This window comes from Paroedura picta, chromosome 2 (genome assembly GCF_049243985.1).
Source record: "Paroedura picta isolate Pp20150507F chromosome 2, Ppicta_v3.0, whole genome shotgun sequence".
NCBI classification, from domain to species: domain Eukaryota; kingdom Metazoa; phylum Chordata; class Lepidosauria; order Squamata; family Gekkonidae; genus Paroedura; species Paroedura picta.
The window spans coordinates 54,756,203-54,779,582 of NC_135370.1; the positions used below are offsets into that span (position 1 = coordinate 54,756,203).

The 23,380-nt window shown below is 39.8% G+C and overlaps 1 protein-coding gene across 6 annotated transcripts in view; it reads left to right on the top strand.

Annotated features, from left to right (window-relative positions):
- The window catches only part of LRP1B (LDL receptor related protein 1B), a 1,129,178-nt gene that overhangs the window by 889,070 nt on the left and 216,728 nt on the right, over positions 1 to 23,380 (top strand). For all 6 annotated transcript variants that reach the window (XR_013228123.1, XM_077320173.1, XM_077320175.1 and 3 more), the window contains exons 30-32: positions 1,952 to 2,126; positions 2,900 to 2,994; positions 10,508 to 10,657. Coding sequence is in view for 5 of the 6 variants with exons in the window: in XM_077320173.1 (XP_077176288.1) it covers positions 1,952 to 2,126; positions 2,900 to 2,994; positions 10,508 to 10,657 (420 nt within the window). In the remaining variant the exon portion in view is untranslated. The remainder of the gene's footprint in view (positions 1 to 1,951; positions 2,127 to 2,899; positions 2,995 to 10,507; positions 10,658 to 23,380) is intronic.

Genomic DNA, 23,380 nt, shown 5'->3' on the forward strand with positions numbered 1-23,380 from the left:
CATGCCCATATTGGAGATTGTCTGCCTCTAAGTCCTGATTTCCACCACCTTAACAATTTGAATTTGGTTTTTGCCAATCCAGTACTATCCCATTGACACAATCCGGTCACACTTCTGTCCCCCTTTTGTTCCCACCCTGTTTCTGTATTTCGCTTCTTAGCCTATAACTGGGAATGGAATATTTGCCAAAGGTAGCTTTCCCCTTTTTAGATTTATTTGCTGCTTGGCACCTTGGATAACTGCATAATTGTTAGGCTCTCTGTTGAATCTCAGGATAGATCTGTCTCTTTCTTGCTGTTTTCTTGTCCCTTTCCATGGGTGAGTTTATTTGCCCAGATTATTAATACTTGGAATTTCTCATCCAGATTTGCTAATAGAAACACTATGGGGCTTTACGCACCAGGATCTTTGTTGCAAATTGGTCACTGAATGAAAAATCGCCATTTAAAATAGTGGAATTCGTCGTTATGCATACCTGCCTTTATAGTGGAATCCAGTTGCGTTTTGTAGCGTTTCCCACAGCTTCCGGTCTCGGCAAAAATCGCTAGAAAGGAAGCGCTATTGCCAAGCTCGTCCCGCCCCTGGCCGTCAAGCAGCCAATGGGCAGCCGTTAGCATGCTCCCAAACAGCCCCTTTCCCTTTAAGAAAGGTTTTTTTTAAAAAAAAACAGACCCATTGTAACGAATCTGTGTAGATTCGTTGCAACGGAGAGACCCATCCAGCTGCCTAATGTGAGCTGTCGTTTGATCATATGATCGTTGCCACGCTGCCTCGAGTGAAAAAAAAAATCCCCCCCCCCTCATGGGCCCGATTTTCGGCTGAATTAATGTGTAAAAAATAAAGGGACTTTATTTCAGCAAACAGGCTTTTCTGTGGTTTGTGCTTAGTGACTAAAGGTGAAGGACTGAAGCCAGGGAAGCCTCTAAACAGAAAGAGGCTCGCTGGTGCGTTTATCCCCGCTCGCTCGGAGAAAAAAAAATGGCGATCGCTTCGCCGGAAGTTTGGAGGACAGGCTCAGGAGGAGGGACTTTGAAGAAACCGCAACAATGTTAACGCACAGGTCTTTTTCGCTAGTGTTGCAGATTGGTTGCAAGAGTGTAGCGCTTTCCGGAGGGTGAATCCACTTTTTGGGATTCCCCTGAAAGCGCTACAAGGAAGCGCTTTTTGCAGATTGCTTTCAGGTGTGTGGCAGATTGTCTACGACGTCGTGCGTTATGGCAAATCAATAGCGTTTCCAATTGGCAACCATTGTGCGATTTTGAAGGCGTGCAAAAAGCCCCTATGAGTCCAAGCTCCTGATTACCTAGTAAACTCTGGGATTTTTACATTTTTACATGCACATTTATGCACATATGCATATTTATTTATTTTTCTTCATTTATACCATTAATGTTTGATCTATTTATTATTGCATTGATTCATCCTGTTTTCCCAAAAATATTTTCAACATGAAACACATATTGGTGGAAAGAACATATAGTTAAGACAACTTTGATTTTCAGCCTGACTGCTGAAGACATAGGCCTCCCTGAGTTCCTTGTGCTCACAGTTCATAGTATCCAACCTGATATCTGGGATTCTTAAGCTGTTTCATACATTTTTCACTAAACTAATGTCCTGCAATTAGCACTGTTTTATTACTGATGTATGAACAGCAATGCAAGATTAGAAAGTATAGCAAATATTGGTTTGGCCCTATGTTTATTATAATGTCAGTGTTTATGTAGTGCTCTATATTTTGAGCCTAAAAGACTAATTTGAAAATGTATAACACCAGAGTTTACCCTGTTTAAAACAATAGAAGTGAACTAGCATCCTTGTAACTGTTGATAAGAAATTGCAGTCTTTTAAATATGTGATGTGTTTTAGAAGGAGAAATATCTTAACTAAAAAACGAAAGTGCTTTGGAAGAGGAATTTGAGTGAGCATTTTGTTGTGTTATGTTTTGCAGACATTCAGAGTATTCGTGGACTGGCTGTAGATTGGTTATCTCGTAATCTATACTGGATTAGTTCAGAATTCGATGAAACACAAATTAATGTAGCACATTTAGATGGCTCATTAAAAACATCAGTTATACATGGAATTGATAAACCACAGTGCCTTGCTGTTCACCCAGCTAAAGGGTAAAGTGTATATATTTTTAACAGTGGAGATATAATGGAAGCGTGAAAAGTGAACCTTGTGGAACCTTGACAACTAACAACATTGTATTCCAGCATGATCTTTCAAAGACTAAAAACCACTCCTTCTGGTGCAAAGAGTGTTTACTGGGTCATGAAAGGTAGCAAGAAATGTAGTTATTTTTATTTTTTTATTTATAATTCAATTTATATTCTACCACTCCCTGGTCAGGCTCGTGGCGGGTAACAACAATCTTAAAACCCCATTTAAACCCCCTATTAAAAGACTTAAAAACTTCCAACGGCATAAAAATATCCCACTACCGAGGCGATGGAACAATGGAGAATGAGTTTTATATAAAACTGAAATGTAACCATTCATTGCTAAAATAGTTAACACTGGTAAAGGGCTGAAAGTCTGGAGTTTTGATCCAAGATTTGTGTTTAATCTTAATATAAGTGTGACCTATTCTAGCAAGACCTGAGCATCATATCATATAGCAATGAACATTCTTTGCATTACAAATCTTAACTAACTTGTCATCTATCTTTGTTGTACAAATGTTAGCTGATGTGGTAAAATTTTGTCACGTCTCATCCCTTAATCAAAGAAAGAGGATAGTCACAACAGGATACTATAGAATTTACACTGATATTCAATATATTATACAGTGCGTGCTGTTTTAGTATCCTATCTGTGCCTAGATTGTAGATTTCTGTTAAAACCTTAAAGCAATTTAATACTACTATGTTGTCTCTCCTGTTTCTTTCTTAAGAAAGCTTTATTGGACTGATGGAAATACCATTAATGTGGCAAATATGGATGGCAGCAACATCAAAATACTATCTCAGAATCAGAAGGATCCAGTTGGTAAATAAAGAAATATAATTATTTTCATACGTATCTTTAACATTAAAGTGAAGTAGTATTAGTGATCATAGTACGGAGGTGGTAAGAAAAAGTGGTTCAAAAATTTTAGATAAACATTCTGTTTTTGCTACATTACTGTGAATGAAAACAACAGAGACTGGGGGATTATCAAGTAAATAGATTGCCAAAATGAATGTTTATTAAAAGTGTTCTTGTCTGAGAGGTTATGTCACAAGACACTGGCATAGTGGACTATAGGGGGACTGTTGGATCTCACAGATATGCGGGTTCAAGGGCTTTATATGTGATTGTCAATACTTTAAATTGAGCCAAATATCAGAAGGGCAGCCAGTGGAGTGACTGTAGAATGGGAATCATATGCATCCTCCATCTAGTTCCTGATAAGAGCCCAACTGAAGCAACTGGAGTTATCAAATTGATTTTGAGAGGAGTCACTGTGGCATGAATACAGGTGGCCAGATCAGCCATATCAAGGTAAAGGGCCATTTTTATAGGCTAGGCTGAGTTAGAAGGAATCCTTTTTGGCAACTGCATTAACTTGCTTCTCCAGCATTAATGTATAATGTATAAACCCAAGGCTCTTAACTGAGTTGACAGGGGTCAGCTGAAGAATTTCAGCTGAAGAAAGTAGGGAAGAATTTCCTTAAAGATCTCTGCCTTCCCCATCAGTATGACTTTGGTCTTTCCAGGGGTTAATTTTGGTTTGTTTATTCTTAGCCATTTTACCATAGCAGCCAGACACAGGTTTAGCACCTCTACCACATCACTAGGAGATTTGGATAAGACACAGAATGTGTGCACATTGATGACAACCTGCCCTCAAACTATGAATGATTAGGCCTAAGGGCTTTACATAAAAGTTGAACAGCATGGGGGGACAGGATTGCATCATGTGGAACTCCACAGAATAGGTGCCTGATGATAGCATCCCTTTTTGAGGAATAATGTGAATATCTACACAGCTAGATATAGTTACATTTAGATGGTTGTGGCCTTACAAAGGTCCAGTGTCCTCACTTGGCTGGCCTACACCCTCCATGAGTCCATCTCTGACCTCCATCTCTTCTCTCTCCCTTAGCTGTTCAGTCATATTGCCTCTTCCTTTCCTTTAGTTGTTTGCTCTCCTCACTCCTCCAACATTTGACCCCTAATGGCCCCATAAGCCTTCATTTTATTCCCCATTCCTGGCTAGCTCCACCCTCCTGGCTGCCTCTACCCAAGGTTACAAATATACCTCCCCAGCCCTACCCCATTTCTGTCTTTGCTGTCCACTGACTCCACAATCATGGGCTACTGTCACAAAGTTCCCCACTATAAAATTTAAATGATAAGGGGAGGTTGTCACTATGGAATTGAAGCTCAACCCTAAATTCACTTACCTGATGCCAAAATGCCATCAAAAGGGTGTCTTCTTCCTTCTATAGTTACTTATTAGACAGAGCTCAATTCTCTGAAACTTTCAGAGCTTTTGTCTGAGATTTTGGTGACATTTATGCCCCACCTTTATTTCTCCAGCATTATGGCAATAAGTGACTTTTTTCACCCATTATATTGTTATATGTGTTATAGCAGTTTGAGGGAGAGGTGAAAAGATTAACCATGACACTTTATGCACAGCGGCAGATATTCTGCGCTGCCGCCGTGCCATTATGGCGGGGCAGGATGCCCCGTTGTTCCCCGTGAACACACGGGGGCAGGGCGTGCGGGACTGCCCAAATGTAGTGCACGCACACGCGCTTTGCACTGGGGCCAACAGGGTAAGCGGCAGCAGCTGGGGGGAAGGTGGGGAGGGGCCAGGGGGTAGTGGAGGGGCCAGGCCCTTCTGCACGCTGGGGGGGGAGGTGGGGCAGGGGCAGGGGGATGCTCCTGCTGGCTCCATGGCTTCTTGGAGCCCGCAGGGGTGTGCAGTGTCTCTACAGGGACAACATAGGTTGGGGCCAGGCAAGCCGAAAGGTTGGGCGTTGGCAATTATGTACAGCGACGGCCCGCCCCAGCCCCTGCAGGTGCCCGTAGCATCCAGGAAGCTGTGGAAGTTCCCGCATTTCTATAACGCGGGTCTTCTCCTGAAAGGCTGACAGCGGGGGCTTGCATAATTTAGAGATAGGGTACCAATTGTCATGCCTAGAAAAGATTATAATAGGCCTGGTGAGTGATATTTGTGATCTGGACCTCCATGGATAATGAAGCAACCTGAGACACACCTTGGCTTGATGGTTGCTAAAGCTGTTAGACTCTGTCAAGAGTCAAGAGTTGTAGCAGCCCAGAGGACTTCCGTATTAGCTAGATTAACTTCAACCAACTCCACTTAAGCCAATTCATCACAGCCTCCAACCATCTGGACAGTGAATCTGGGGATGTAGATGGATGGCTGCCCATCAATATATATAGCTTGGTCTATGGCACATTGATGACAAATTAGTCTGAAACTTTGGGTCAGTTGGGATCGGAGATAGCACTGAAGAGCAGTCTCATTGATGGCTTTGGAAAGACAGCTGTGTCAGTCTTCCAGCAGCTTATCTACCAAGTCACCAAGCACTGGATTCCACAGAGCATTTCAGAATCCAACAGGATTCATAAGTCTTCTTCAGTGAGCATAAATCTGCTCTGTGCCTATGCAATATGATCACTGTATAAATAAAATTAAACCAGCAATGTACTGATTTCTGCTTCCAATAATTTCACCTTTTAGTGTGAACAATTTTTGGTCATGAACTGTCCCTTAGACCAGAAGTTTAAATAACTCTTATCAGTTATTATAATAGTGTACTGTTGTATTAGGCAAACTTGAAATTTTGCCTAGGTCCCACAGAAAGTCAACAATACTAAATTCATAAAAGGAATATTTGCAGTCTTTCTCTTTTTGCTGTAGTCCCATGATGCTTGCAAAACCACTAATAGGGAACTCACAACCATTGGAAATGTTATTGTATTGCCACAATGGGAGATGCTCAGCAAGAATGTGCAAGAATTGGCTCCCCCTTCTTGTTGCATGAGATGTAACACTTGTTTTAATGGCCTTTTTCCATGGCTGGACTGCAAAAGTAGGTCTGTACTCATAATAAAAATGCTGAAGCTCCTACTTCATATTAAATCCCAATCGTAATTTTGGATTCAGTGTTGATGATTATAGGAATGAAATTTATATTCCCAACTGAATAGGTTTTTGTTGTTTATATTTAAAATATATGTACAGACAAAATTGCTCAATTTACTTTGCACATTGGAAGTAATTTGTTTTTAGTTACATAACTTTTTTGGGTGGTCTTTGAGTGCCATTCCCAGTCTCAATGATTAAAAAGTGTACATGACAACTGCTGGGTGCAATGATTTCCAGATAATAAGAGTATTCCATCTATGTTTCAGAATAGCATGTTCTCATTGAAATGTCACCATGTGAAGGAACACCCACTTCATAAAGAAAAAAACTAGGAATATACTAATATTCACTTATTATGTGATGTTTTATTTACTTCCCAAATCCTCCTTGAATGGCACTCAACCTCATCCCTTTTAAGCTCTTGGTTGCCCCTTTTTAATCTATAAAACACAATTTCTATTTCTTCAGTGACACATGGTATGATAACCCCTGTACTCCAAAAGCTATAACCCATGTACTCCAAAAGCCATGTACTCCATCGGTTGCATTGTGGTTTGCATATATTTTAAAAGAGAAAACCCATCATAACATGAATTATTTTTTACTCTAGAACAGCCTTTCTCAATGTTTTTACCCCTGAAACATTCTTCAGGCTTCGGGAAACCCCAGAAGTGGTACAATTGTGCAGAATAGGGTTGGGAAACATAGCTGTGTCTACCTGCCCACCTCTGTCCACATGCCCACCTGGAGACCCTCCCCTTCCCATTCCCTCCAGACCATCATTGGCCATTCTGGGAGGGAGGACAGGTAGTCATGACCATTTTTGGGATGGGAGCAGGTCGAAGTTACCATATATGGTCATATCACCCAATAAATGTTTAACAAATTTAAGAAATATATATATACTAGTTTCAAAGCCCCTTTATAAAAAGGGGTTTTGAAAGGGGAGAAGGCTCGTGAGTCCAGCAGGGAGGGAACCCCCAGCAGCCGCGCTTCGCGCGACTGCTGGGGGTTCCCTCGGGCGGCGGTCTGACGCTGCGAGAGGCGCTTCGCGCCTCTCGCCGCGTCAGTCCGGGAGCAACTGCGAGCCGCGCACAGCGCGGCTCGCAGTTGCTCAGGCTGGGAATCGGAGGGACCAATCTCCCTTTTCAGTACTTGCTCACATTGTATAAGTATAATTTTCTAACTGCACTCCAAAACAAAGTTCAGAGTTAGATACACCGATATATGAATCGATGAAGCATCTCTACAATTGTTCTTTCATTGTATTTAAAGAATATCATGCCTTGATGGGGAAGATTAGGAAGCTTTTTATTAGCACTCAAAAATCCAGAACTAAATAGAAATATTATGGGGGAGCGGGGAATGTGAGCTTTTGAACAATTTTCCAGTTGGTACTAGATGGCTGTTTTGATAAAGTGAGTGTTCTGTAATTGACTACTTTATGCTGTGCCTTGTTGGTTTTTTAAAACTTATACACACAGCAAACTTGAAATAAAAGTGCATCATAATCTTGTCAGAACACCCATCTTGCATTTTATGAGTTTGTACTCCTGCTGAGTGAATAATTGCAGTCTTCAGGCACTTTGGGCTGAATGGATGTTGTTTCTTTTGAATAAAAATCAGCATTCCAATGAAATCTACTGTTAAATATTCGCAATTCAGATTTATTACCCAGTTCTAGACTAGATGTTACAAAGAACAAAATGCTTAGATCCATTAATTATTTAAAATATACTTTCCTGATGGGATTTCCCCCTTAAAATACCTAATAAAAAATAGATAGGTATTTTCATGCATCATTAAGCCTGTTTTGTACATGAATGCTTAGAGATTAAGGTATTTTTCTGGGTAGATAGAAGTTACAGATTAAGGGATTTGTTTGTCTCTCTAGCCTTCAGTTTGCCATCCTATCAAGTTTTTAAGTCATATCTTAATGTTTAGCGAAAATATAAGAGCTATTCCTGTGGTTGCAGGGCTTACTGAAAAAGGATCAATGATTCTTGCTTGGGAAATCGATGGAGATCTGGGGGTAGATCAAAGATGTGGAAGATGGAATCTGGAGTGGGGAGACAGCACATCAGGGAGTGAGGCATTGGAGTCTACCTTCTTAAGCTGCCATTCCGTCAGGGGAACAGATCTCTGTCATTTGGTGATCATTTGCAATCCTTGGAGAACTGCAGGTTCTGCCTTGAGGCTGGTAATCCTAGCAGATGACTTGAGTCAGTGAAAGAGGCCACAAATAGATGGCAAAGGCCTAAATTTGAGATTTAATTTTACATTTAAAAATGGTAAAATATCTAAAAAACACTATCCTAAGGTTCTGCATACAAGTACTTATTCCTAATAGAAAGACAAATGTCCAACAAATTAATTTCAACTTTAAAAGTACTAATTATATCCATTTACAACAACCTATACCAAACACATTTTAGCTAAAAGCCTTCCTCACTGTTGTGGGTAGCCACATCCCTGGGCCCCATTTACTCTCTGTGGACAGTGATTACCGAATGGCCAATCCCCCCTCCTCCCCTGCACCGTATGAGCCTAGGAGCCACCTGCACTGTTGCATGTGGCGGCATCTCTAGGTCCCATTCACTGTCTGCAGATATGGTGATTGCAGAGCACCACCAGCACCCCTCCTCTACTGCCCTGCCTGGTCCCAAGAGCCACTTGCATTGTTGTAGGTGTCTGTATCCCCAGTTTCTGTTTACCATCCATAGCCATAGCATGGCCAACCTCCTTCTTTCCTGCCCTCCCTGTGGCCAGGAACCACCAGCACTGTTATGGGTGCCCATGTCCTCTGGCCCTGATTACTGTGTGTGCAAGATAATTGCAGGGTATGCCCCCCTGAACCCAGGAGTCAATTATAATTGTGGAGATGTCTTGGCTCAGCCATGTCTCGGCTGTGTTGAGGAGGATGGGGCCAGCAGAGCCATGTCAAAGGCAGCAAAAGCTGGCAAACAAGAGGAGGATCTGTAAGCAATTGTGAGCTGTTGCAAGATTAAGTCTGAGCAGCTGGCATTTAACTATAAAGCCTTTTGAGGAGCATTGCAGGGTGTGGATGCAGTGCACACTGTAGGTTGTCACTGCCTTGCTTGAAGATCTTGACCTGCTTAACTTGATGACTATATTTGACTAATTTCTGGACTCTTGAACCTTGGAAAGGAATGACTTTAAATCTGGTAGTCACCCTCAACTTTTGTTTATGGGGGCAGAATGAGAGGTCAGTTTGAAGTCCTGACCCACCCAGTACCAGTCCCCAGCAGCAAAGAGCAGGCCAAAATTGGAAGAGATGGCTTGAAACTACTGCTAAGGTCCTACTCCCAGGTTGAGCTGGTCATGCACTGTAATAATCTTTACAGCAGTGTTAGTGAAAGAGAATGGTTCTGGATCCATGGAACAATGTGAGGACATTGAAACGCCTGACCACTCTGGCAGTATATAGTCAAATTGAAGTTCAACAGCATTTTAAAAGAGTAATTAAAATAATTCCAATAAAAGTTTCCATGAGTTGGAATTTACTTCATCAGATGCATTTGGAATAAAGGTTATCAGTCTTAAAGTTGCTACTGGACTCCTGTGTAATTGTGTGTGGTTGGCATCAAATAAGAATAAAATGAATGCTCTGGGTGATAGTCAGAAAAGATATCCAAATAAAACCTTATTTTGATTTGAAATCAGCTCCAATAATCAGCTGATAATAAAAGGAAAAACACATGCAGTGCAACAAACACAAGGCAATGAATGCAAATAAAGAGAGGGGACAGATAAAGCAATACCCTCCTTGAACAGATAGGCAAAATTCAGTTATCCATTTGCATATCCTATAGAGAAAATTTGGCAACTTTGTAAGTTATCTCCTGGAAGGAGTCAGCAAGTAGGTGAGAGCCATAAAGTTTTCCAGATCTTTCTGGTATAATTAAGATAATTGGAGCAATAGTGATGTTGGATGTCATTGTAGAATGGGAAATGCAGCAAAACATGCTCAATAGACTCCACTTTCCTTGTATAACATGGGCAAAGCCATTGAGGGAGAACAAGAGAAAAGATGTCATTGAAATAGTTCTGTAATGATGTTGGTGACACAGATAAAGTAAAATCTAAGTCATTTTTGTGATAGATCTGAAAACTATTTTCTAGCTCTTTAATTTATGGTTATGTAGCAAAAATATGTGTATATCTCAAGAAGTTACGCCTTGGTGTAACTTGGGTATTAATTACTTTGTATGTTTTTACAAAAAAACACAACCACCACCCTAGTCCTTTGAACAGCTGATCTGCTAGTTTTTTAAATAGCCTTTGCTGTTTTGTAAACCATTGAATGAATATATGAATCTTGTGTAATCAAATTGCTGCAAATATATTCCATGTCTTGTATACATTTGTTTTTAGGTCTATCAATAGATTATGTGGAGAACAAACTTTACTGGATTAGTTCAGGAAATGGAACCATAAACCGATGCAATTTAGATGGTGGCAATTTTGAAGTAATAGATTCAATGAAAGAAGAACTAACAAAAGCTACAGCTTTAACCATTATGGGTAAGTCAGCATGTTTAGGAGTCACCTGCCTGTTAAATTGGACTCTCCAAGTGCAGATTAATACGGTCCTGTAAAATATATGGCAGAATCCCTTTGATTAGTATAAACTTACTTTGTTTCTTAATATATATGGCTGAACGTTTCATATTGTTAGTTTAAAAAAAAAAATTAAACTGCTGTTTTGTAGAAAAGTTTTTGCCAAGCTGCTCTGTAAGAAGTCCCTATTAAACCGTATGAAAATATGCATTTTTAAAGTAGATGATTCATTCTTTGCTCCAGATAGGAACTGAGTATAATTTTTCATATTCTAATACCCTTTCCCAGATCTATAAGAAATTATTCACACTTTTCTCTTTAGTATTATGGAGCATGAGGTTTTAACCTGTAGTTACTTGTGTCAGTGCAGTCATTTGATCTCAAATAATTAACGATTCACTAAAAATGTTAGTTTAATATTAGTACAGATGTAAGCATTAGGGTTGAGCACCCTTGGTGAATATAGTAAGAAATCAGGAGGACAAGTCTAAAGATAAAGTGACAAAGTTGCTTACAGGTTTATCAAAAGGTAATGTGGACGTATTGTATTCATTTACCAAAATAATTTATATTCCACCTTTATCCAAAAGGCAGCAGGTGCAAATCAATTTCAAATCCTAATTTCAGATCAAGATTAAGATGGAACAATGGTTAATATTGTTATTGTATATAGAAAATAATGTTGCCTGAATAATGTTGCAGGACATTTCACTTTTCACTTTAATAGTGGGATCCACTGAAATTAAATTATTATGGAGTGAGAAGTGGATTTCTTTTTACTTTTATGCACCGTTTGACTACATCCGTGTGGTCATAATATTGTTTTGTATATAGCTGATATTGGGGAGATCTATACCTCCTGTGCTCACAAACAGAGTAATTATATTTCATTTAAAAATATGCAGAGGCAATGAAGACACAAAAACATGGCTATAGCTACTGTGAAATATTTTGCTCAAGCTTTAATATTCCCAGCAGGTACAGTTTTCATTTCTGTAAAAGAAAAATATTATTAAAGCTTGCCATTAGAACTCAGTTTGTGTGGAGCTACAGTTCCTGAAAGTGATATTCAGAATAAGAGCTGAAATTTTCCAATCCCTCAGGATAGGAAAGAAACTAAACTTGAAAATTAATGTTTAGTTCTTAATGTGGACCCAGGGGCATAACGGAGGGGTGTAGGTAAGATATGGTACAATGACTTGCTGATAAAGTTGGGCATTAAAGGCCACAACTTTATTGAATACACCACACAAACATTGGCATGGCATGGGGACAGATCCTGCTTTGGATTACCTGATTGCTGACTGTTGAATCCCCTGCTGGTGGTGCAACTGATGAGGTGAACTGCACAGGGAACTGTGTAGGCACTGACCATGAGATGTCTCATTTTGCCACCTGGTGGTGAGAGCCCCAGAGCTGGCCATGCTGTTGAATTTGATTCACCCCAAGAGCCAGCATGGTGTAGCAGTTAAGTGGTGAAGCCCTGAATCTGGAGAGCAAGGTTTGATTCCCCACTCCTCTACATGAAGCCAGTAGGGTGAACTTGGGCCAGTCACAGTTCCTCTCAGAGCTCCCTCAGCCTCACCTTCCCTACAGTGTTTCTTTTGTGGGGAGACGATGGGTAGGTTATTGTAAGTTGCTTTGACACTCCTTTGAGCAGCAAAAAGCAGGGTACAGAACCCCAGCTCTTCAACAGTTGATTGGTGGTATTTATGAGAGACTCCAAGTTAATGGTGGACTCTAAAGAACTGGGTTTGATTCCACATGCCTTCACATGCAGCCAGCTGGGCTAGTCTCAGTCCTGTTAGAGCTGTTCTCACAGAGTAGCCATGACTTCTTTTTCTATATAAATAGTGAAAGTTATTTCAGAAACAGGAGAGTATAAAAATATGCTGGATCATGTAATTGGCTGTGAGGAATGTTGCATGATCAGAAGACTCCTTTTTTTCTCAGGAGTCTTCCAAGAATCAAAAATGCCTTACTTAGCCGAAAGGAACCATTGCATCCGATCTGACATTTATAATGGAAAATCTTGATAAGAGAGTGACAGCCTGGAAATGTATGTCAATGAAGTTCGAGTGAGAATCACATTATAAAAACTCCTTGCTTCATGTGTGGTCTGAAAAAGAATCAAAGCCTTCATCCACTTTATGGAAGGTTATTTTAATTGGCTCTAACGAAGATAAATAACCCACCCTTAAACTGAATGAAGAGCCTCATGTGGCGCAGAGTGGTAAGGCAGTCGTCTGAAAGCTTTGCCCATGAGGCTGGGAGTTCAATCCCAGCAGCCGGCTCAAGGTTGACTCAGCCTTCCATCCTTCTGAGGCCGGTAAAATGAGGACCCAGCTTGCCGGGGGGTAAACGGTAATGACTGGGGAAGACACTGGCAAACCACCCCGTATTGAGTCTGCCGTGAAAATGCTAGAGGGCGTCACCCCAAAGGTCAGACATGACCCGGTGCTTGCACAGGGGATACCTTTACCTTTACCTTTAAACTGAATGAAGGCTGATAGGCTCATTGTCTGCAGGACTAACCCTGTTATTATTTTCCCTAAATAATAATTTTATGTTTGAGATATTTTTTTTAAAATGCATATTTATAATATATTCAGTTTAAGTTTATACTGATAGAGTAACATAACTTTATTTTAGATGCCTACCTAATTCAGATGCTTGAATGTGGGAACATATTCAAGAATTTCGAAGGACTGCTAAAATGAAATCCATAGTTTACCAGAGCCAGCATATGTTTATTTATTATTTAGATTTATAGGCCACCCCTCTTGAAACTGTCATCTCAGGTTCAGAAGGGCTGTCCTATAAATCTAAAGTACAAAAATGATACATATAAGGAAGAATAAATTCAATTCTCAGTACCATAAAATACAGCTGAATGTTTTCTCAGGTCCAATTTGCACATTTTCCAAAATGTCTTGCTTTGGTAAATATGAAAAATTAAATAAGATGTGAAGGTGTTAAACATATTTCACAACACTGGAGACAGGTTAATAGAGATGTTTCAGGGAAACAAGTAGTAAGTAGTATTATACATTCAATTCCTAATATGAGGTTCCAGATACCTGCTCCATTTACATGGAAAATTTACATTATAAATTATTTCTCAAATTTTAAAGTTTGGTTAAAACTGAAATATTTTATACTGTAAGAATAAGCATATAACTTTATTACAATTTTTCCCTGAAATAAATAGGTAAAACATAGTTTGCTCTGTTTAAAGGTAAACAACCTATCAATTTAATTGAGATGGTATTTGAAAGACTATGGGCACATCAGAAAAAATTGAGACATTTGGGAGAATATTCAAAATGTTTATTCTCTGAAATAACTGAAATTTTAAAGAGAGAAGATTTCATTCCAAATACGTAATATGAAATGTTTGAGGTACACTTCAGAATATTATTTTTCTTTCTTACTTAAGATGTAGCATCGAAGTCTATGGGCTTTAAAAATGTTCTAGGTAGCTGGTACTTTGGCAGCAGGTTTGAAGATTCCAGCTTATTTATTTATTTATTTATTTATTTATTTATTTATTTATTTATTTATTTATTTATTTATTTATTTATTTATTTATTTATTTATTTATAATTGGATTTGTATGACTGCTGCTCCCAGAGCTGGCTCGTGGCAGTTTACAATTTTGGTATACAATCAATACAAGAAGAATAAACCCCCAATTAAACCCGTTAAAACAATCTAAGACTCAACCCAAACTATGGCGAAATACAATTTAATTTTTATCCCACACAAAACCAGTGGGTGGACCAAAAATGGCAGATGGAAATTGGGATATTTTCACTGGGGACCTGTTAAGTCAGGCCAGTCTAATGCTGGCCCAAACCCTAAGGGGAGAGGGGAATCCGATCTTAATCCCCGGGACTGCTACCGGGCCTTAATCAAATGCCTGGAGCAAGAGCTCTGTTTTGCAGGCCCTGTGGAACTCAGAGAGCTCCAACAGGGCCCACAGCTCTTTGGCGACCTCATTCCACTGGGCACGGGCCAGAACCAAAAAGACCCTGGCCCTTGTCAAGGCTAGGCGTGCTTCCTGGGGTCCTGGGATCATCCACAGATTCCTACCCACTGACTGAAGACCTCTGCGGGGTACATAAGGAGGTAAACAGTCCCTCAAGTATATAGGACCCAAGCCACGTATTGCCTTGAAAGTTATGACCAGAACCTTTAACCTGATCTGGAAACAATTAACTGGGGACAGGTGGCTTGCAAATCTTCTGTCTTGCCACAGCATTTTCAAACCTGAGGCTTGTTCCAGTTAGCCAAATCAGGGGCTTTCTTGACATGTGGCTGCGAAGAAATATCTTCCCATTTAGGTTGAGAATCTATCTTCCACCCTGCTAGAAAAAAATATAATCTGATCAGTAGTTTAATTCCTGTTTTAATATTTATCATTAAATGTATTTATTTTGAACCTGATCCCAAGTCCTTAGCCTTTCATCATAGGGCTTAGTCCCCAGGCTCCAGATCATTCTCGTCACTCTCCTTTGCATCCTATCAATTTTTTTCCACATCCTTATTGAATTGGGGCCTCTAAAACTGGACACAACATTCCAGATGCAGTCTGACCAATGTGATATACAACATTACTATGGCATCATCCACTTGAACAAAAATATAATTTTAACAGTTTGTTTGCATATGTAAAAAACATTTTAGCCCAATTCTCACAATAACCAGACATCTTGCATTATAAAAGGTAAAGGTGTCCCCTGTACAAGCACTGGGTCATGTCTGACCCTTGGGGTGACGCCCTCCAGCGTTTTCATGGCAGTCTCAATACGGGGTGGTTTGCCAGTGCCTTCCCCAGTCATTAACGTTTACCCCCCAGCAAGCTGGGTACTCATACTTGCAGTATAGTAAAGAGTTTATACACAAAACCAAATAAAAACAACAAAATCTACTACACATCAGAGCATCAAGCATTCCTTCAATGTTCCCGAGTCATACTTTCTCCTGTTTTGTCAAATTATTGTGTGTGTATGCATTTTAAAATTTTATTTTAACATTTTGATATTTCATCATGTTGAGGACCCTGAACTGAGTGGAAATGTGACATAAAATGTTTTAAGTAAGTTAAAATAATAAAATATAACAGCAGGGTAATTGATTCAGAGTCCAACAACAGGTTCCTCCCAGCCTATAAATAAATGTTTTAAAACCCAAATTAGTCTTGTATTGGAGTATAAACACCAGAAGGGAAAAGAACCAAAGCAAATATTGAAGAACTTGGGTTGCCAAAGAATTCACTAAACCGTCTAGATTCCTTAGGAGCTATAGCAGACTCTTGAATTCTCCACTTTGAAGGTGAATGACCAAATACTGTAAGAAGCATTCTCTAAATATATACTGGCTTAAGATGCTAATGTTCCCCCCTCCCCCATATGGAACAAACCATTTGGGGGTAACTTTTATTTTCCTGCTTTGCTCAGCTTGTAGGCACTTCATCTAGATATCATGTATCCACTGTTCCTCATAAATCCTTCCTATGAGATGGCTCAAAAGCATGTAGAATCATAGAGTTGGAAGGGATCTCCAGGTTCATCTAGTCCAACCACCTGCACAATGCAGGAACTCACAACTACCTGCATACCCAAAATGACCCCAATTTCATGCCCAAATGATCCCCCACCACCCAAAATCTCCAGAATCCAGCCTGGCCTGGAGGAAATTCACCTACCATCCCACAGTGGCAATCAGCAATTCCTGGGTATGAAAGGCAGGACCACAAGAGACAAACACTGGCACAACTCTTCCTGCCCTCCCACTCACAATCTGCCTAACTTCATAGAATCAGAATTTCTGTCAGATGACTATCTAGCCACTGCTTAAAAACTTCCAAAGAAGGAGTTTACCACCTCTTGAGGAAGCCTATTCCACTGGAGAACCACTAACTGTAAGGAATTTCTTCCGGATGTTTAGCCAAATATTCTTTTGAATTAATCTCAACCAAGTTGTTCTAGTTTGATCCTCTGGGGCAACAGAAAACAACTCTGCTCCATCTTCTATATGACAGCCTTTCAAGTATTTGAAGATGGTCATCATATCACGTCTTAGTTGTTTCCCTCCGGGCTAAACAAACCAAGATCCCTCAGCCTTTCCTGATATGACTGGGTCTCCAAACCCCTCACCATCTTTCCCTCACTCACCCAAGCAGAGAGAATGGTGCATATGCTGTATATTTCTCCAAGACAAAGGAAACATGATGTGACCGCTACCAAAACACCATTGCCATTTTAAGTGACTTTAAAATACTTTATAGATCCAGTCCTGCTTGATACCACAGTCTGACACTTCCCTCCACACAAACACCATTCCTTTTCAAGTGCTGGAACAGCTGTAGATGTGCTGCAGCCATTCTGGCACTCAATAAGGTACATAAAGGGAAACAGTCCACTGTGCTGTGGCCTTGATTAAGATTTGGCATTAGTGACTTCTAGCTGGGCCCTCAGAAATCACAAGTGACTGTTGTAGAAAGGTGATGGGGAAAATGAGCCTCCACAAAGTGCTTATACTGGCAGGTTATCGAATTCAACCTAATCATAATTAAACAGAAAAAACAAACAAACATGTACATTGTTTTCATTACCGTTTTATACCTTTTATACGTTTTATACCTTACCGTTATAGTAGATAACTATAAAAATGTTATCTACACAAATTAAATAGTGAAAGGGATTTGTGTTCTTGGTGTATACTACTGGCCTTTTTTAATTTTTACAACTGCAGTGCTGTAATTCCGTCCAGAAATATCCTGCTTTTGAGGAAAATGGGACATTAAGCAGTAAAATTTGGTATGTGCATAAGGCAGTCCTTTATTTTCTGGTCTGAAAAATTGCAAACTCAGTCAGAGAAGTACTCTGAAAAGAAATTATCCTCAAATCATATTTCTTTTCTATTGGTTATATGTTTGGTAATGGGAATATAGAGGCATTTTGTCCCTTCCCCAAAGTTGGACATTGGTATCTCTTTGACTTTGCTTTAGCTTTCACACATTTTGCTATGCCATGATATTAGGGTTACCAACTCCAGGTTGGAAAATTCCTGAAGACTTGGGGATGGAGCCTGGGAAAGGTACAACTTGGAAAAGAAGAGGGAGCTCAGAAGGACATAATGCCATAGGGACCAAAGTAGTTATTTTCTACATTGTAAATAATCTTCCAGAAATCTTTGGGGTAACTGCTGTCCTGAAGATTACTGATCGTCTGGAGCCAGGCCTCCCCTGTAGGATGGCAGTCCAACATGATGCTGTCCCAACTTTGTACTTGCATAACACTATGATTTGTGGAACTGGGGCTCCTTTTGAACCAGTGTTCTATTTGAATTTTCAGTGTTGGGTTGTAATTTAACAAAACACCATTGCAAGAGACAATGATTTCCTCAGCCAACAAAATTGGACTTGCAAATATAGATGAGCGCAATCAATCTGAAGTATAGAGATGTAGAATTTATATGAAAGTGACTGATAAAGGACTATCGCTCAGTGGTAGAGTATTTGTGTGTCATGCAGAAAATCCCAGTTCAATCCCTGGCTTCTCTGATTTAAAGGATCAGGTAGTAAGTGATGTTAAATACCTCCACCTGAGACCCTAGTCTGAGTAGACCATATTGCTCCTTTTGGACCAATGGTCTGACTCAGCTGCAAGTGTCCAGTGTACTTGCTCTCCCATCCATATATCCCTGAATTCAGCTCTCCTAAAAAAAAATTCTCAATACGCATGGTCCTTCTCACATTCTATTTCACTTGAGGGACTGTGATAAATGAAATGTAATGAATAGTTGTTCTACTGTTATACCGTAATTCTACCTTTCATAATATAACTCTTATGTTCTTCAGTTACTCTGTTCTAGAAGTAAACATTGCATAAATATATTGCATTGGTCTCCTAATTATTTTGTGTGATAGCAATGTGACCTTCCTTTTGCAATACATTTCCTGTCCCCTACATCCATGAATATCTTCTAAAGCATGTTATTGATTGACTTGCAGTACAATATTAAATATGACCATTTAGAATCCCAGTGTGAATGTAGTATTATTTAAATATATGTAAATATGAAGTAATGCTTTTATTTATGCTGAGCATAGCAAAAATTAAGTTATATTACAATTTGTATATACTATGTTTACCTTAAACTAATATTGGATGTATCTCATTATTTATTTGTATAGTATTTTTCCAAAGTAGAACAACACTTACAGAAGGGGAATTCTGTTGCTGCAGTTTTCCCTTTCCAATATCCCCTGGTTTTTGAGATTTTCTGATGCCTGGAAATAGAAGGGCTCATTAGAGAATAAGATTGAAGACATGAAAATGTTTAGGATTCAGGTAGGATTTTGAATTGAATAGTAATATGAATCAAGTGTTTATTAGAGGATTTTGTTGAGGATAATGGGTAGCTGCAGCTACTGATGGGTGGAATCAAACAAGGTAGAGAGTCTCACATGCTTTCAGCCTGTTCTTGTTAATGAAAAGTGGGCAGACCTTATTGGACAAGTATAATCTTTTAGGCCATGGAGAAAGGAAGACTTGGCTCCTTAATCAAAGAGAAAGAAACCCTTGAGCAAAGGAGGCAGCAGCCAAGAGCATTTGTTAGCCTTCTTTCCCTGTATAACCTGAGCCTACTCGAAGCTAAGAACATAAGGGAAGCCATGTTGAATCAAGCCAATGGCCTATCCAGTTCATCGCTCTCTGTCACACAGTGGCCAAAACTCAGATGCTATCAGGAGGTTCACCAGTAGAACCAGCACTCCAAAAGCCCTTCCACTGTTGTTGTTCAGGCACTATGCCCCGGGCATAGTGTTCCATCTATACCTTGTGGCTAATAGCTACTGATGAACCCCTGCTTCATATGTTTATCCAATTCCCTCTTAACGCTGTCTATGCTTGTAGTTGCCACCACTTCCTACAGCAATTATTTCCATGTGTTAATCACTCTTTGGGTAAAGTAAAAAGGTAAAAGTAAAGGTATCCCTGTGCAAGCACCGAGTCATGTCTGACCCTTGGGGTGACGCTCTCTAGCATTGTCATGGCAGACTCAATACGGGGTGGTTTGCCAGTGCCTTCCCCAGTCATTACCGTTTACCCCCCAGCAAGCTGAGTACTCATTCTACCAGCCTTGGAAGGATGGAAGGCTGAGTCAACCTTGAGCCGGCTGCTGGGATTGAACTCCCAGCCTCATGGGCAGAGCTTTCAGACTGCATATCTCCTGCCTTACCACTCTGTGCCACAAGAGACACTTTTGGGTGAAGTAGTACTGTTCTAATCTCATTGCTCATTAATTTCATTGAATACACATGAGTTCTTGTATTGGCCCATTATGCATGGAGTGGAAGGTCCGCATTCGGGGTGGAATGGTGGCGGCTAAAATCACCAATTATACACACTGCAGGTGGCAATCGGGCGCAGAGTCAACGTATGTCACCGAAAAAGCCGTGTTAGCGAGATGCAGAAGAAAGTGGGGCTTCCCGGGACCAGGGCGCAACCAGAAGCGGCTCCGGAGTAGCCACGTGCATAATCAGATCCTCTGGGTTTTGCCGCCGTTGCGTTCTGTCCCGTGCGTAAGTGGTATGCTTCGCTTCTTCCTCCTCCACGTTCTCTATGCTGCCGTTTCAGCAGCTGTGCATAATAGGTCATTGTGAGAAACTTCTTTCTCTACTTTCTCTCTACTCCATGCATAATTTTGTAAACCTCTTTAATGTTTTCATAGGGAAGGTGTTCCATCCCCTTAATCATTTTAGTTGCTCTTTTCTGCACCTATTTCAATGTTATAGTATCTTTTTTGAGATGTGGTGACCAGAGCTGTAGACAGTGTTCCAAATTAGGCTGCACCATAAAGTTATACAGGGACATCATGATACATCATTCATTCCTTTTCTTAATAATCCCCAGCATAACATTCGTCTTTTAATTGCAGTGGCACACTGAGTCAACATCTTCAGTGAGTTATCTACCATGACTCCATAGTGGAGTCAATTTGGACCAGCACTCAATTTGGAACCCATCAACATATATTTATAGTTAGGAAATGTGGCTCCAATGGGCACTACTTTGCCTTCACTGAACCATACTTGTCATGCTCAAATCTAGTCACCCTACCTCAACAGATCTCTCTAGAGCACCTCACAGTCCTCTTTGGCTCTCACCTGAACAACTTGGTTCTCACCTGAACAACTTGCAAACTTAGCCTCTTCACTACTCATTCCAAACACCAAAGGAACATGTTAAAAAGCAGCATTAAGCCACTGTAAAAACTGCCCATTTATTCCAGCTTTCTGTTTCCTTTTAATTATCCAGTTTTTAATCCATAGGAAGACTTGTTCTCTTATCCCATGACTGCTGAGTTTACTTAGAAATCTTTGATGAGGATATTTTCAAAGGTTTTCTACAAGTCTAGGTAAACAACTGATACTAGGTCACTCTTGTCCACATGTTGGTTCAGTCCTTCAAAGAACTCTAAAAGATTAGTGAGAAAGAATCTTCCCTTTCTGAATCCAAGCTGATTCTTTCTCAATAGTTTTTGTTCATCAACGTGCTTGATATTGGATTCCACCAACTTTTCAGGTATTGACATTAGACTGACTGGCCTTTAATTTCCTTGATCTCCTCGGGAACATTTTTACATTAGCTACCTTCCAATCCTTGGCAATGGTGGCAGATTTTAGTGATAGATTGCAATCTTTTTTTTTGTCAGAAGTTCCACAAATTCACATTTCAGTTCTTTCAGAACCCTTGGATCTATGGCATCCAGGCCAGGTGATTAGATCATTTTTAATTGGTCCATCAGTCATAGCACCTCCTCTTTATCACCTCAGTCCATCAGAGGTATTTCAACACCTCTCTTGAAATCAGCAGGTTTGGAGTGGGTAAGCACCTCCCATCTTCCACAGTAAAGACAGAGGCAAACATTTATTTATTTATTTATTTATTTATCATACTTTTATACCGCCCTCCCCGGAGGCTCAGGGCGGTTTACATTATAACAGAGAACCATACATAAAACCATGCACATCATCCTTCAATAATCCTTTCACCCCTTGGTCATGAAAGGGCCCCACTGCCTCCTTGGCTGGCTTTCTGCTCCTAATGTATTTGAAGGTATTATTATTATTATTATTATTATTATTATTATTATTATTATTATTATTATTATTATTATTATTATTATTAGTCTACAAAAACTAGGCCCTAGTGGATATTCTAGCCCAGTTCCTCTGAGGCCCCGGTGTTATACTGGTATATCTTTCCCAAGGATTCCTTTTTAACAAGGATCAATACTGTCAAGACGATACTCCAGTCTTCTTCCAAAGAAACACATTGCCTAAAATCTGTAGATAGTGGCCCATTGTGAGGATATTAATATTTAATTATCTAATATCAGTGTATGTTGTGCTGGACTTGCAAGAAACAGAAAAAAATTCTACCTTCTCTATATAAATTTTAATTTGTGATTCATGTTATTTAGCAGTATAAAAGCCATGCCGATTATGAACAGAGACCCTCACCCCAATACACAAATGGAAAAAACATTAATGGATCTAGAATAAGTCAAAAAAGTCCATTTGTTACTGAAAAGTATATAAGCCACTTCTTCAGTATAAATAAGAACTGTTGCTCATTCTGAACATAAAACAGCTAAATATCAAATACACAAGTCAGTCATGCATTTGTCCAAAATAAGTGCTTGCCTTATTAATATGATAGTATGATACATCATGCTTCCTATATATGATACAATATACTTCCTAAAGTTAATACTTTGGCAGTAGCCCAAAGCTTATAAAATGCACTTCCATAATATCTAGTAGAATGTAATCCTAGCAGATCCTCTACTTTCCCAGTTGTTTGTTTTAGTGATATTGCCTGGAACCATTTTCACCACTCTAATTCCTCATGCTTGAAATTTATGTAGTCATGAATCTAGAAACATGGTGAAAAGGTATCTATGATTAGATTTCCAGGAATATCTGAGATGTTTACTACTACAATAGCACATTTTTACTAGAATCATAGTGCAGATTTCCAAAAACAAAGAACAACGCTTAGTGTGTCACTTATCCCATCAGTAGATGAACATGAAAACTATAATTTATTATTATTTAAATTTATAATCTTCCTTTTTACTGGGACTGAAGGTAGATTATAAATATAAAACTATTAATTTAACAAGTGGATTACAAAATATGCTAACATCTGGCAACAGATTAAAGTAAAGGTAAAGGTATCCCCTGTGCAAGCACCGAGTCATGTCTGACCCTTGGGGTGAAGCCCTCCAGCGTCCCACCTCCAAACCTCCAGGAATATTTCCAACCCAGGGGTAGCCAACCTCCAGGTGGGGCTGGAGAGCTCCTGGAATTACAGCTCATCTGCAAACTATAAAAATCAGCTCCCCAGGCAGAAAGAGCTGCTTTGGAGTTTGGACAGGATTGTTGTGGAGAAGAAACATTTAAGGCCTCCCATGCAGGTTGTTGTTGAATTGAAACAGTTGAGGCCTACTGCACAGGTTTAACTGTCACATCCAACAACTTCCCTCACTTTGCCTCAGACCACTGATGGAGCTGACAGGTAGCTGATGAGTGTTCTCCCTTCCCCCTCCCTTCAGGCCTGCTGCGAAGGAGCTTCTAACAGACCCTGACTGAGGTGAGGGTGGTATTTC